The sequence below is a fragment of the Mchenga conophoros genome, linkage group LG6 (genome assembly GCF_057382185.1).
Source record: "Mchenga conophoros isolate Kocher_MC1m ecotype Shallow Benthic linkage group LG6, M_conophoros_male_GT1.1, whole genome shotgun sequence".
NCBI lineage: Eukaryota > Metazoa > Chordata > Actinopteri > Cichliformes > Cichlidae > Mchenga > Mchenga conophoros.
In genome coordinates this window covers 31,623,495-31,639,785 of record NC_140531.1, presented here as the reverse complement: position 1 = coordinate 31,639,785, position 16,291 = coordinate 31,623,495, and the positions used below count along the sequence as shown (strand labels likewise).

The following is a 16,291-nucleotide window of genomic DNA, read 5'->3' as shown; positions in this document are numbered from 1 at the left end:
TTTATTCTAAATGCTTTATTACTCTAACAAATTAAATAAGAACATATAATACAAGGTGTCTCGAGTGTTTGATTACAATATAGCCTATTATTAACATTATTTAAATACAGTATCCAATGTCATTGAGTTTTACTGCAGCATTTAAACTAATATTCCTCAACATTATCCCACATCTTCTGAGGCTTTTCAGCAGAAATTTCAAGTTTGAGGTTTCAGGTGTCAGAAAACAGTTTCTCAGGCGATCATAACTGTGCATATAAGGAAAAAGTGGTGGTCAGTATGTTTACATCAAGAATTTTTTTTTTAAATCAATGTAAAAAGCAAAAGAGGGACTGAAGTATTCAGATTTGAGTTAATGTAGTTTAACCTGCCCTCTGAGTGGAAAAATATTTGCTTTCAGTGCTAAAAACAAGAACCACAAATGCTAATCGTGTTAGCATTGGTTTCAACACGTGACCCTCAATAAGCAGAATTACAATACAGGAACTAACAACTGAAACAGCTCTTACAGTATGTTATGTGGTCTGCTTGGTTCACGTTAACTTTGAATTGGAAACAAATGTATTACAACTTACAGTACATAAATTGAGGGATTATCAGAGTACTGATAGAAAATCTGAAACCTTAACTATGAATGTTTATGTAATGATATTCAGGCTGTGTTTAGGATTTCCTCAAACTGACAGCTTGATTAACAATCAACCACTTTCCACTTTGAAAACACAGTTTACATTTTAACAGCCCAATTAAATGTCTCCTGACCGAACTGTTGAGTCCTTGCTTCTTTTCTTTGTTTTACTCACTGACAGTCATGGCTGTCTTGGACAAATTATCGCTGAAAGTGCACTGGCTGCACAACATCTCCGTAAAGTGTAATGGGATGATTAAGCAAGGACTGATCTCAGAGATGTATGGTACAGACACCAATATTTCAGAATAACTTTTTAAGTGATACTAACTAGCCCACAGCAAAGAAAATGGAAGATTAGGGGCACTGTACTACACAACTTGTACTTTCTTCCAAATTTCTTCACATCTCCAACCTTCCTGATTAAGAACAGGCAAGATTTTATGAGCAACGTGACATAAATCTAAAGAGAAAACAAAGCTTGTTGTAATCACTGCCATGTCAAAACTGGAAAAAAAAGTGCAATAAAATTATCCACAATGTGATGAATCCATAGTAATGTGTCTGGAGCATCTAGGCATGTGCCACTCATCCTCCAAGGTTTGGCCTTCTGTGGTGACTCAACGTTACTCTCACAAGATCCAACTTTAACTGCTTTTTTGTGTTTTGCTTGGTTTTGTTGTGTTGTTTGTTGTTTTTTAAGCTTGGATCAGGACACCATAGGCTTCTTGTTTTAGCCCAGCATTGCAATCAAAATCTTCATGTTTCTCCAAACTGATGAGTGCCCAGTGTGCTTTTCGGCCCCTGTAATACCTTTTTCCTTTTACTTGGCAGCAGTTGGCTGAGAAACACTGAATCTGAGGACCAAAGAAATGGTGAGAGAAGCAGAATGAATAAATGAGAATAAAAAATACAATTTCCTTTTTTTTCCCTTTCCAAAAAAAAGAGGAAAGGTTATTACAGTCATTGTAAAAGCAGACATGTGACTGCAATGCGACTAAGTAATGTGTGCTGTGCTGTGATTCTTCTACCTTGTGATCTAGTGACTGGTAGGAAACGGGCCATGTGTGTTGATGGACTGTTGCAGCTTCTCTTCTTTGGCTCTTCTGCTGTGGCAAAGCTGGAAAACAAAACCAAAGTCATCTGAAGTTTCCCCTTAAAATGTTAAGTGCAGTACTTCCTATAACATTCACACCTAACAATAATTTACAATAAATTACAATAGAGCCAAATGCAGTAAATATGGCACAAATTAAAACTATAATTTTTTAAAAAGTGTCAGGAGGTTCAATAAAACCTCTATTTTTAAACAATTAAAAATCTCTGTCAATTATTTCATGGTTCAGTTTTTAAAAGGTTAAAAAAAGCCAACACGTAACCCTAGAACAGCCACGCGGCATCATTTTTACCCACTGATGCAACAGTATCAACAAAAGCAAAGATTTCACTTCTTGAATAAGTTTTTTTAATTACTTTCTCCAATGATAACAAATAAAAGAAGCTACTTTCAGCTTTCCCTTGCCACAAGGGGTCAACACAGCGGGTAGGCTTTGCATGATAGATTGGTCATTATCATGACCGTCATCAGCCTCTCTCCAGTTCCTTACAGGTTTAACACCCTGTTTGCATCCCATTCAAAACTCAAAAAAATGATTTTTTATCGTTCAATCAAACCCAGCTAACTCTGACTCATATAACAAAACATGAATGAAACATGAATTAAAAAACAGCATAAAAATGACTCCTGGCCAATTCTAGGTATAAATGTTTTTTTGTCGTTCTTGCTGTTGTTAGCATCTCACTGTTCTTTTTTCCATGAAGCTGTTCAGGAATTCGTCAATGTCAATGCGTCCTTCCAGGAAGTTTTCAGCCGTCTCCTCAGACTCCTCCTCTGCCTGGTGAGCTGCGACTTTTAACCGAGCCTGTAGAGTGCTTAGACTGCAACTCTGGTAGGGAGTAAAATAAAAAAACAAAGACAAAACATAAATGAAATACAAAATGATCAAAGAGTGTTTACAGGCAAACATGTCTGGGTTGATATCTATAAGCTCTTCTTTAGAGTATTGCTCAATCTAATGAGTACTGTTAAACAAATCCTTTTTCTGACGGTGAAGGGACCTTGTATTGGCCAAGTCAAGTAAAAAGACAATGTAAAATCTTCAGGATAACCTGCTGAAAGATTAAAGTAACTGTATGTATATATTTGAGCCTTTAATGTATACTTTTGACCTTGTGTGGATTAAAGAAAACTCAAAAGAAATTCAAACTTATGCACCCAATACTTGCTATTTAAAGTGAATAAAGATATATGCTGTGCAATCATTAAACCCTGGAAAAGTCAATTAAAAGCCAAAAAAATCACCACAACGTTCACGTCATTGATGAGTGTATATAAACCTCTGACCACAACTGTAGCAGACCGACATGTAGTCACCAATTAAGTCTGTATCTTATATTTTACTTTTTCTTTTTGTGCTTGGTTTTCTGGAAACTAAGCAGTCAATCAAGCTTAGCTTAACCCTCCTGTTAAGTTGGTTTCCAGGAACACCAATTATGCTCCTGGGTTAATTTGACCCGGGGCAAATTTACTCATCAAAAAGTGTCAGAAACACTAGCATTGATTATTTTACAATTTTCTTTTATAATTTTGATTTTTTTTTTCGTTTTCTGTAGTGATGCAGATGACATGAGACATCTCTTCTGTTCTGGGTCAATCTGACCCGCAACATAACAGGAGGGTTAAGTAACAAAGAGTACTACAATTACACAGTTATACAATTCACAAGTTACACAGTATATTAAACAACCCAAGCTCAGTTTTAATCAACAAAATGATAAATCAGGATTGGAATAAACATATGAAAATGTCAAAACTCTCATTTCAAGACGTGTATTTGCACTAAACATGTATTACATGTAAAACCAGAGTGTGCTGGTGTGGCCATTTACCTCACTGAGTTCGTGCTGTCTCTGCATCTTTGTTTCAAAAGCTGACTTCATCTGAGTCAGCTGTTCATACTGTTAGCACAAGAGACAAAAACACATAATGAGCAGCAGGACAATGGCATGAACGAATATGTGAGCTATGTGTGTATGACACAGAGAGGAGACCGTGCCTTTGCAGTTACTGCGCCTAAACTCTGAAACCGTCTGCCTTTTCAAATTCTGACCTCTCTAACATTTTGAAAACCTGTCTGAACACACCTCTTTAATCCCTAGCTTTTTACGGTGACTGAGTTGTTTTGCTTTTGTGGCTTATCTTCTATTTTTCTATATTGATGTATATAGTTATTACTTTTCTATTTTTCAGTTAGTACAGCATGTTGGTCAAACTGCATTTTTAAAAATGTGCTTATAAATACACTGACTTGACTTGATTATGAAACAAAGAGGAATTACGTATGAACTGACCTTGTAGAGCATCTCTTGTCTTTTTCCTTCCAGATGTGGCTCCATTTGAAGATTTTTCTCTGCAAAAACACATTGACACCAACTTAAATTAGAGTTTCACTTTCCTATGACTCGCAAGACCATCTATGAGAACAGGGGGGGAACTTACTGGCCATGTCCAGTATACTGTTGACCAACTCTTCTTTATCAGATGTGACCTGTTTCAGTTGTGGCAAACTCACAAAAAACTTGAGCAACACATCTTCGTTTTCAGACATATCTGACAACTGTGTCAGGCTGGGGGTGGATAAAGAAAAAAGTGGATAAATGGGCAGATATGTGAGAGTAATTATTTGATGTGTGTGCCCACTTACAAAAAACATGAAAAGCTTGTAACTTTTATTGTAGGTTCATTTTAATGGATAGAGACAGAATATTAACCAAAACCCTCAATGGAGTGAAGTCATTGTGTACGCTTAGAAGAAAAAAAACAACGTATAACGTTTTAACTGCTTCTTGACTGTCGGGTTGGTGCACTTTGGGTTATACTCAGCAGATTTCATACTCCAAACACGGCTCGTTGAGCTGAGCCCTAGCATTTTCTGCCAGTTCTGAATCATTTAGATCAGCGGTCCCCAACCCCCGGGCCTCGGACCGGTACCGGGTCGTGAGTTGTTTGGTACCGGGCCGCGAGAGTTGAGGCTCAGGTGTGAAATGTATGGTTTTCAGGGTTTTTATTGGTTTTCAGCGTTATTTTGTTATCGTTTTTATCGTTAACTCTGTTTTCCTGGGTCTTTTCACGTGTGTTATGAATAAATCTTCTTTTTTTCAGTACCGTTACTAGTTTTATTTTGTTGTATTTATCCGCGACACCTTAAAGGCCGGTCCGTGAAAATATCGTTGGGCATAAACCGGTCCGTGGTGCAAAAAAGGGTGGGGACCGCTGATTTAGATGTTCACTAACAAACTTAGGACATGCCTCTACATGTGCTGAAAGATTTAAGTCATTTATGGCAAGAGTCTTACATGGTGTTCTGTCTTCAGATCACTAACAAGTTCTTCCCGTGTAGTTTCAGGTTGATCCACCACCTTTCTCATGATCATGCTCACCCCCTGGAGCAAGATTTTTATAGTTCTAGATTTTCCAAATACTTTTTGGAGATTTTTCTGGTTGATAATCTGTCTCTCACCATTAAAATGAAAAATTAGACACTATCGCTTTCTTTGTAAGTGAGCAACTTATAAATTCAGCATTATTTATAATTATTTCCATCACTTTACATAAACAGATATTGAATACATCAATAATGGTATGAAATAATGTTTGTCACGAACAAACATTTCACACTGTGCAAACATTTTAATTTGAAATCATTAAGGAATACTTTACTTCATGTCACAGAGTTCAGGAAAAGACTCAGGAATCTCAGGCATCTTGTACACGTGTCCATTTAGTCTAGTCTAGAAGAAACAGAAGTTATATATTCACATCACAATCTTCAGTGTATTAATGTCTGAACACTAGAGCTGTGTCGGACTGTCCAATGCTAGTTCGCTGAGTAATTTTGTCTGATGCTATCTGCTTCTTCCTGTAATGTGTAATGTGCATGCACTAGTGGCACTAATATTGGCCAGCATGAGATTAAAGTTTTATTTGAGTGACCTAGAAAGTCCACATTAGTTGTATGGAGTGTTAATGACAGCGCAAGTTGTAGATCTGTTGGCAGGACACCATGGCTTGTTTCCCAAGCTTGGATTTTTTCTTCATTCGCTGATTTGTTTTGTTTTCACTTTTGGTTTAACTCTGGTTAGGTTCATGTGCTGAAAACTACTTGATTAGGTTCAACAAAAAGTTCTGGTTTGGGGTAAAATACATCCTTGAGTTCCACCAAATTACCTTTAAATTTGGCCAATTTCCCCATCAGTGACATTTTCTCAACCATTCGTGGGTTGCTTCCAGCCCGGCTAATGTTTACATTTACAAAGCAATCTTTATTAAACAGAATTTGTGCTGGAAGCAGTCCAGAACCTGGGATATAGGTGGAGGAACCTACAAATTTTTGATCAATGCTTTTATCTGGTTGGGGAAGGTGATGCTTTGCTTGCTATATGCTTGACTGTTACCATTCCATTTTTATACACTGTGCATCAATTGCATACCTCTGAATCTCCAATAGGTACAGGCAGTGGCAGGTCAGAAATTATTCCATATGGCGCTGGAGCTCGAGGGGGCCCAAGGGCACTATCGACCCCTGGGTGAGGCATTGGCGCAGGGGCTGGACCAGAAGGTGGTGTCTGACTGGGTCCCATGTGGCGAGAACCAAAGTGAAAAGCCGGATTGGGGTAAGGTGCTATACCTGATGATTTGTACATACTGCTCCAGTGAAAAAAGGAAAGAATGAAAGGCATAACATCAATGTTTAAATGATGTGGAAAAAATATATCGAACTGCTTTTTAGAACCACTTTAAAATAATATTTAAAATAAGACCACACTTGAAAAATATACGAACTTTCTTAGAATGCCATAAGAAAGTACTGAGAAATAAGTGTCTTATATTCTCAATGACAGAAGGAGGAGACTTACTAAGGAAAGCCAGAAGGACCGCTAGACATCAAGGCGGGAGGACTTTTCCAGAACTCGTCAAGCAGACTTTGGATGACCTTTCCCAGGTCTGAGTGCATCCCAAACTAGAACATATATAACAACAACTAAATACAGTAACATGGATAAAATTAAAGCATGAATTAACAGAAGAACCTAAAATAAGTGGATTTACTTCACAATGAACCAATGAAAGAAACAGAAAAAAGCAAACAAGTACATGTTTTTGCAGCTGATGAACACCTGGTTTATGTGCACAGCTGTGCATCGACGACAGCTCTCCCCACTCTATCTGGATCAATTTAATTATGTATTAAATTATTTTTTTAAATTTGGTTACATTCAAGATGCTTTCTAAAGTATGCTATTTATTTATTTGTGTGTGCAGATGATGTATTATAGCTTTAGAACACTGGATTACATATACGTATTTCCAAGTAAACTGGATAATAGAATTAGACTATTCTTCTTGGTTGAAGACACAGAGCATTTGATCGGTGGTGAGAAGACCTACTGCTCAGGCTTGGAAATCCCCTGACTTTAAGTTACTTATTTCACTTTCACTTTTAGTCAGATGAGAAATGTAGTTATCTTGGACACTACCATGAGTAATGATCTTTCAACTTGTCCTGCTGCTTTCACAGCAATGCTGTCACTTTGCAGCGTTTTACTTCCCTTTGTTTCTCTCTCTCTTTTTTTCCACACAGATCATTGAAAAACAGAAACAAAAAAGAAAACCACACACACATTTGTGCAATGACACTTTAAACAAAAAAAGTGTTATCTGTGTCATTTTAAGTATGGATTCAGGATGCCATAATTTATAATTCTTGTTTAAGATCTGAAAAAAAACCTCTTTAATTCTCAAAAGCTACTTACATTAGTGATGAGGGGGCTCTTGATCATAGTGCCATTATTGCTGTCCACTAAATGATGACCAACAGGGGGAAAGACACTAACCACTGGTTTCTCCTGGGGGAACTGAGGAGGCAGCAAACTGAAATGAAGGGTAACAAAAGAGAAGTGTTTAACTTAGCTAACATTAAAGGGTTTAACTATCAACAATTTACAGCCCAGATAATATAATCTAGTTATGATGTAGTATTGCTGGATAATCAATAAACATTACTTGATAATCAATAGGAAACAAGTCAATTATGCAGGAAGCAAATGAGAACTTCACTGATAAACAAAGAAACAGACTTTATAAGAGCAGGATTATTGAAAATGTAGGTATTTATTGTGTCATAAATTTTGTTCTTGGGATTAGTAAGACCTGTGTTTACCTGCTGTTACATGCCAAAGTGGCATCTGTCAAAAAATGTTTATGGCAAATACAGTTCTCAATTAAAGCTGCAAGCAGCGTTATGAGGGCCCTCGCACCCCCGGCACGTCGAGCCACTGCCAACACCTCAATCCGGCACGTCCGATGTGATGTCACATTGATGGATTTCATGCTTTTAATCACCAGCTAACATTTCATCTTATTCAACCAGGATTATAGTCATGCCACTAGGTGGCACTCTAACCATTATTGACAAATAGCATAACAAACATTTCCAAGCTCGAGTCTCATCACACCTGCGACCTTTGGGAGAGATTGGACATTGTGTTTTTTAGTGACAGCAGATTACTGCTTTTTGCGAGTGATTGAAACTCTACGTGCCGCCATGACCACCCCGTTTCCCTGAACGGAAAAAGCTTCGCAATTTAACATCACAAAGGTCTTTAGATTCTACACACTGAAGAATGCTTCAATATGATGAAATCCCTTGGAGGAGTTCGTCAAACTATGAGGCCTGAAAAGGGGGGAAAATGTCATCAAAATTACACATTAATTTTAAAATGGCTGACTTCCTGTTGGATTTGGGATATTGCACCAAGAGACTTTTTTGTACATCTTAATATCTTCCATGAGCTTACCAAGTGTCAGACTCATAGATTAAACACAGAGCAGGGGCTGATGTTCTGAAATATTGTAGGGGGCGCTGTGGAGCCATTTTGCGCTATTCAAGGAAAATGGTTACATAACAACAAAGCCTTCATCCATTTGGAGGTGTGTGCCAAATTTCAAGCCTCTATAAACTTTCCAAGCCCCTCAAAAGCCACTTCATCTTTCATGATGAACCGCGTTGCCACCAGGGTGCGCCGTTCAGTTTAAAGTCACAATTTTTGCACTGAAGCATCACGAGGGACTGATGGTGATAGTCACCGCTTTTGAGGTGGCCACGATCAACCTGTGAAAATCAGTACAACAAAGTTAAAGCCATGACATTTCCTGTTGCCACTAGGTGGCGCTGTCCGTATTTCCGACAATGGGCACATCAATCTGTTCAGGGCGGGTCTGACATCATGCCTGTAAAGTCTGGTACTGATCAGACTGGATTTCATTGAGTTATACTAATTTGTTTCTTCATGGCGTGACATCAAAGTTCGCCATGCTGCTGGGGTCACACCCTTTCGCGAAAACTCACAGTTTTCACTGTAACCCAAGACCAACTCCTTAAGGCTTTCCTGGAGAAATTTGAGGCTGCAGATGTCACCCATCACAATACTGTACCCCAAAGTGTAAAACATGACATTTCCTGTTCCCACTAGGTGGCGCTGTCCCTGGTGTCAAATATGGCAGTTGAAATATGTTCAGGGGTGGAGCCTTATCATATGTGTGCTCTTTGGTCAAGGTCAGAAAATGTATGACAAAATGAGAGGCAATAAGATTTTCATGGCGAGTCATCGAAATTCGCCATGGCGCCACGGCCTCATAGTATTGTGAAAACTCAAAAGCTCCGCAATTTAACATGGCACAAGGGTGTAGTTGGCACTGACCAAATATGAAGGTTATGAAATCAAACCCCAAGGAGGAGTTCGTTAAAGTTCGAGGCATGGAAACGGTAAAATCAGAGCCAAAATGTCACCTTCAATCCAAAATGGCGGACTTCCTGTTGGGTTTAGGACATTGCCATAATAGACTTTTTTGTTCGACTCTGAACGTTATATAGGTGTACCGACTTTCAAACATGTAGGTCATACCCATATCGGGGGCTCGCGTTTTTCATTTTTCTAGATGGCGCTACTGAGCTAATTTTCCCTGGCCATGTCTGAGAACATTAAAATACGTAAATTTTCACCAGACCTGACGCGTGTGCAAAATTTCATGAGTTTTCGAGCATGTTTAGGCCCTCAAACGGCCAATTCATTTGCCGGAATAATAATAATAATAATAATTAAAGCTGCAAGCAGCGTTATGAGGGCCCTCGCACCCCCGGCGCGTCGAGCCACGCCCAACACCTAAAACCAGCACGTCCGATCTGATGTCACATTGATGGAATTCATGCATTTAACCACCAGCTAACATTTCAACTCATTCATTCATGATTAGTTAGTCGTTCCACTAGGTGGCGCTCTAACCATTATGTACAAATGGCATAACAAACACTTCCGAGCTCGAGTCTCATCACACCTGCGACGTTTGGGAGAGATTGGATATTGTGTTTTTGAGTGACAGCAGATTACTGCTTTTTGGTGAGTGATTGAAACTCTAAGTGCCGCCATGACCACCCCGTTTCCCTGAACGTAAAAAGCTTCGCAATTTAACATCACAAAGGTCTTTAGATTCCACAAACTTCAGATCGGTCCAATCTGATGAAATCCCTTGGAGGAGTTCGTCAAAGTATGAAGCCTGAAAAGAGGGGAAAATGTCGCCAAAATTACACATTAATTTTAAAATGGCTGACTTCCTGTTGGATTTGGGATATTGCTCCAAGAGACTTTTTTGTACATCTTGATATCTCCTATAAGCCTACCAGGTTTCAGATTCATACATAAAACACAGAGCTGGGGCTGTGGTTTTGAAATTTTGTAGGGGGCGCTGTGGAGCCATTTTGGGATATTCAATGAAAATTATCACATGACAACAAAGCCTTCGTCACATTGGAGGTGTGTGCCAAATTTCAAGCCTCTATAAACTTGCCAAGACCCTCAAAAGTAACTTCATCTTTCATGTTGAACAGCGTTGCCACCAGGGTGCGCCGTTCAGTTTAAAGTCACAATTTTTGCACTGAAGCATCACGAGGGACTGATGGTGATATTCACCGCTTTTCAGGTGGCCACGATGAACCTGTGAAAATCAGTACAACAAAATGAAAGCCATGACATTTCCTGTTCCCACTAGGTGGCGCTGTCCGTATTTCCGACAATGGGCACATCAATCTGTTCAGGGCGGGTCTGACATCATGCCTGTAAAGTCTGGTACTGATCAGACTGGATTTCATTGAGTTATACTAATTTGTTTCTTCATGGCGTGACATCAAAGTTCGCCATGCTGCTGGGGTCACACCCTTTCGCGAAAACTCACAGTTTTCACTGTAACCCAAGACCAACTCCTTAAGGCTTTCCTGGAGAAATTTGAGGCTGCAGATGTCACCCATCACAATACTGTACCCCAAAGTGTAAAACATGACATTTCCTGTTCCCACTAGGTGGCGCTGTCCTTGATGTCAAATATGGCAGTTGAAATATGTTCAGGGGTGGAGCCTTATCATATGTGTTCACTTTGGTCAAGGTCAGAAAATGTATGACAAAATGAGAGGCAATAAGATTTTCATGGCGAGTCATTGAAATTCGCCATGGCGCCACGGCCTCATAGTATTGTGAAAACTCAAAAGCTCCGCAATTTAACATGGCACAAGGGTGTAGTTGACACTGTCCAAATTTGAAGGTTATGAAATGAAACCCCAAGGAGGAGTTCGCAAAAGTTCGAGGCATGGAAATGGCAAAATTAGAGCCAAAATGTCACCTTCTCTTCCAAATGGCGGACTTCCTGTTGGGTTTGCGTCAATGGGCCCACAGACTTTTTTGTTCGTCTTGGCATGATACACATGTGTGCCAAATTTCATACATGTAGCTCAAACCATGTGGTCGTAGGGCTGCATTTAACAAGGCATAGGTGGCGCTCTAGAGCCATTTCCCAGTGCTCATATGTAAAACGATTAAAATACAAAATTTTTCACCAAACCTGGCATGTGTGCAAAATTTCATGAGTTTTTGAGCATGTTTAGGCCCTCAAAAAGGCCCTTGTTTGGGGTGAATAATAATAATAATAATAATAATAATAATAATAATTAAAGCTGCAAGCAGCGTTATGAGGGCCCTCGCACCCCCGGCGCGTCGAGCCACTGCCAACACCTCAAACCAGCACGTCCGATCTGATGTCACATTGATGGAATTCATGCATTTAACCACCAGCTAACATTTCATCTCATTGAACCATGATTATAGTCGTCCCACTAGGTGGCGCTCTAACTATTACTGACAAATGGCATAACAAACATTTCCGAGCTCGAGTCTCATCACACCTGCGACGTTTGGGAGAGATTGGATATTGTGTTTTTGAGTGACAGCAGATTACTGCTTTTTGGCGGGTGATTGAAACTCTAAGTGCCGCCATGACCACCCCGTTTCCCTGAACGTAAAAAGCTTCGCAATTTAACATCACAAAGGTCTTTAGATTCCACAAACTTCAGATCGGTCCAATCTGATGAAATCCCTTGGAGGAGTTCGTCAAAGTATGAAGCCTGAAAAGAGGGGAAAATGTCGCCAAAATTACACATGAATTTTAAAATGGCTGACTTCCTGTTGGATTTGGGATATTGCTCCAAGAGACTTTTTTGTACATCTTAATATCTTCCATGAGCTTACCAAGTTTCAGACTCATAGATAAAACACAGAGCAGGGGCTGATATTTTGAAACTTTGTAGGGGGCGCTGTGGAGCAATTTCGGTGCTATTCAATGAAAATGATCACATGACAACAAAGCGTTCATCCATTTGGGGGTGTGTGCCAAATTTCAAGCCTCTATAAACTTTCCAAGCCCCTCAAAAGCCACTTCATCTTTCATGTTGAACCGCGTTGCCACCAGGGTGCGCCGTTCAGTGTAAAGTCACAATTTTTGCACTGAAGCATCACGAGGGACTGATGGTGATATTCACCGCTTTTGAGGTGGCCACAATGAACCTGTGAAAATCAGTACTACAAAATTAAAGCCATGACATTTCCTGTGGCCACTAGGTGGCGCTGTCCGTATTTCCGACAATGGGCACGTCAATCTGTTCAGGGCGGGTCTGACATCATGCCTGTAAAGTCTGGTACTGATCAGACTGGATTTCATTGAGTTATACTAATTTGTTTCTTCATGGCGTGACATCAAAGTTCGCCATGCTGCTGGGGTCACACCCTTTTGCGAAAAGTCACAGTTTTCACTGTAACCCAAGACCAACTCCTTAAGGCTTTCCTGGAGAAATTTGAGGCTGCAGGTCTCACCCATCACTATACTGTACCCCAAAGTGTAAAACATGACATTTCCTGTTCCCACTAGGTGGCGCTGTCCCTGGTGTCAAATATGGCAGTTGAAATATGTTCAGGGGTGGAGTCTTATCATATGTGTTCACTTTGGTCAAGGTCAGAAAATGTATGACAAAATGAGAGGCAATAAGATTTTCATGGCGAGTCATCGAAATTCGCCATGGCGCCACGGCCTCATAGTATTGTGAAAACTCAAAAGCTCCGCAATTTAACATGGCCCAGGTGTGTAGTTGACACTGACCAAAGATGAAGCTTATACAACCAAATCCCAAGGAGGAGTTCGCAAAAGTTCGAGGCATGGAAATGGCAAAATTAGAGCCAAAATGTCACCTTCACTTCTAAATTGCGGACTTCCTGTTGGGTTTGCATCAATGGGCCCACTGACTTTTTTGTTCGTCTTGGCATGATACACATGTGTGCCAAATTTCATACATGTAGCCCAAACGATGTGGTCGTAGGGCTGCATTTAACAAGGCATAGGTGGCGCTGTAGAGCCATTTCCCAGTGCTCATATGTAAAACCATTAAAATACAAAATTTTTCACCAGACCTGGCATGTGTGCAAAATTTCATGAGTTTTTGAGCATGTTTAGGCCCTCAAAAAGGCCCTTGTTTGGGGTGAATAATAATAATAATAAGAAACGGAGCAGATACAATAGGGCCTTCGCACTGTCAGTGCTCGGGCCCTAATAATAATAATAATTAAAGCTGCAAGCAGCGTTATGAGGGCCCTCGCACCCCCGGCACGTCTCGCCACTGCCAACACCTCAAACCGGCACGTCCGATGTGATGTCACATTGATGGATTTCATGCTTTTAATCACCAGCTAACATTTCATCTTATTCAACCAGGATTATAGTCATGCCACTAGGTGGCGCTCTAACCATTATTGACAAATAGCATAACAAACATTTCCAAGCTCGAGTCTCATCACACCTGCGACCTTTGGGAGAGATTGGACATTGTGTTTTTTAGTGACAGCAGATTACTGCTTTTTGCGAGTGATTGAAACTCTACGTGCCGCCATGACCACCCCGTTTCCCTGAACGGAAAAAGCTTCGCAATTTAACATCACAAAGGTCTTTAGATTCTACACACTGAAGAATGCTTCAATATGATGAAATCCCTTGGAGGAGTTCGTCAAAGTATGAGGCCTGAAAAGGGGGGAAAATGTCATCAAAATTACACATTAATTTTAAAATGGCTGACTTCCTGTTGGATTTGGGATATTGCTCCAAGAGACTTTTTTGTACATCTTGATATCTTACACAAGCTTACCAAGTGTCAGACTCATAGATGAAACACAGAGCAGGGGCTGATGTTTTGAAATATTGTAGGGGGCGCTGTGGAGCCATTTTGCGCTATTCAAGGAAAATGGTTACATAACAACAATGCCTTCATCCATTTGGAGGTGTGTGCCAAATTTCAAGCCTCTATAAACTTTCCAAGCCCCTCAAAAGCCACTTCATCTTTCATGATGAACCGCGTTGCCACCAGGGTGCGCCGTTCAGTTTAAAGTCACAATTTTTGCACTGAAGCATCACGAGGGACTGATGGTGATATTCACCGCTTTTGAGGTGGCCACGATCAACCTGTGAAAATCAGTACAACAAAGTTAAAGCCATGACATTTCCTGTTGCCACTAGGTGGCGCTGTCCGTATTTCCGACAATGGGCACATCAATCTGTTCAGGGCGGGTCTGACATCATGCCTGTAAAGTCTGGTACTGATCAGACTGGATTTCATTGAGTTATACTAATTTGTTTCTTCATGGCGTGACATCAAAGTTCGCCATGCTGCTGGGGTCACACCCTTTCGCGAAAACTCACAGTTTTCACTGTAACCCAAGACCAACTCCTTAAGGCTTTCCTGGAGAAATTTGAGGCTGCAGATGTCACCCATCACTATACTGTACCCCAAAGTGTAAAACATGACATTTCCTGTTCCCACTAGGTGGCGCTGTCCTTGATGTCAAATATGGCAGTTGAAATATGTTCAGGGGTGGAGCCTTATCATATGTGTTCACTTTGGTCAAGGTCAGAAAATGTATGACAAAATGAGAGGCAATAAGATTTTCATGGCGAGTCATCGAAATTCGCCATGGCGCCACGGCCTCATAGTATTGTGAAAACTCAAAAGCTCCGCAATTTAACATGGCCCAGGTGTGTAGTTGACACTGACCAAATATGAAGATTATACGACCAAATCCCAAGGAGGAGTTCGTTAAAGTTCGAGGCATGGAAATGGCAAAATTAGAGCCAAAATGTCACCTTCTCTTCCAAATGGCGGACTTCCTGTTGGGTTTGCGTCAATGGGCCCACAGACTTTTTTGTTCGTCTTGGCATGATACACATGTGTGCCAAATTTCATACATGTAGCTCAAACGATGTGGTCGTAGGGCTGCATTTAACAAGGCATAGGTGGCGCTCTAGAGCCATTTCCCAGTGCTCATATGTAAAACCATTAAAATACAAAATTTTTCACCAGACCTGGCATGTGTGCAAAATTTCATGAGTTTTTGAGCATGTTTAGGCCCTCAAAAAGGCCCTTGTTTGGGGTGAATAATAATAATAATAATAATAATAATAATAATAATAATAATAATAATAATAAGAAACGGAGCAGATACAATAGGGCCTTCGCACTCTCGGTGCTCGGGCCCTAAATACCCAGACCCAAACCAATTATTGGACAGTCCTCCACACCTATAAAGCATATATTATATATATTATATAACCCCATATTTTCTTTATAGGTGACAAAAATAGAAGCAGAAATGGGAGTGAATGTGTGACAAAGGTTTTTCCTAAGAGCTCTCACAAACATTTGACTACCTAATGTGAGAGTTATTAGAGCCTATGGCACATATTTGGGTTCTCAACCGGCTTTACTAGTTTTTCTTGTCTCATCTTCTTTGTGGAAATCTGAAAATTTCTATCTTGTTTCTCGTGTAATGTTAGCCTTCTTTTGTATTAATTTACAGTCAGATTTCAATCAGTGGTGTAAGTACAGACTGACTTTGAGGCACACAAACCATTGTCTGTTGATAATCTGAAATTACTGTATGCAGTGTGACAAAAAGTTTCAGAAAAGAGGCCCATAAAATCCAAAATCCTTTTTGGCCTAACCCATGTTGACAGTCATAATGCTGGGTATGTTTAAGCAGCCTCCAGCATGGCTGCTATTATTCCCATTCTGACCACTCTTTTAAACTGACCCAAATTTCATCTGAAAAAACACGGCTGGTTATAACAGGCTCTGGCAACAATACAGCAGTTTGCAGTCCACAGTCTCCAAGCCTGAAGGCAAT

General features: G+C 40.1%; 1 protein-coding gene across 2 annotated transcripts in view; it reads right to left on the bottom strand.

The window, feature by feature from the left end:
* vps37a (VPS37A subunit of ESCRT-I) overlaps positions 1-16,291 on the bottom strand; it is a 38,832-nt gene continuing 22,541 nt past the window's right edge. For both annotated transcript variants that reach the window (XM_085277413.1, XM_085277412.1), the window contains 10 exons: positions 7,502-7,619; positions 6,605-6,708; positions 6,179-6,392; positions 5,409-5,479; positions 4,188-4,315; positions 4,040-4,098; positions 3,578-3,646; positions 2,431-2,574; positions 1,660-1,748; positions 1-1,485 (listed from right to left, as the gene is read on the bottom strand). In XM_085277413.1, coding sequence (XP_085133539.1) covers positions 1,668-1,748; positions 2,431-2,574; positions 3,578-3,646; positions 4,040-4,098; positions 4,188-4,315; positions 5,409-5,479; positions 6,179-6,392; positions 6,605-6,708; positions 7,502-7,619 — 988 coding nt within the window. In that variant the 3' untranslated portion in view covers positions 1-1,485; positions 1,660-1,667. The remainder of the gene's footprint in view (positions 1,486-1,659; positions 1,749-2,430; positions 2,575-3,577; positions 3,647-4,039; positions 4,099-4,187; positions 4,316-5,408; positions 5,480-6,178; positions 6,393-6,604; positions 6,709-7,501; positions 7,620-16,291) is intronic.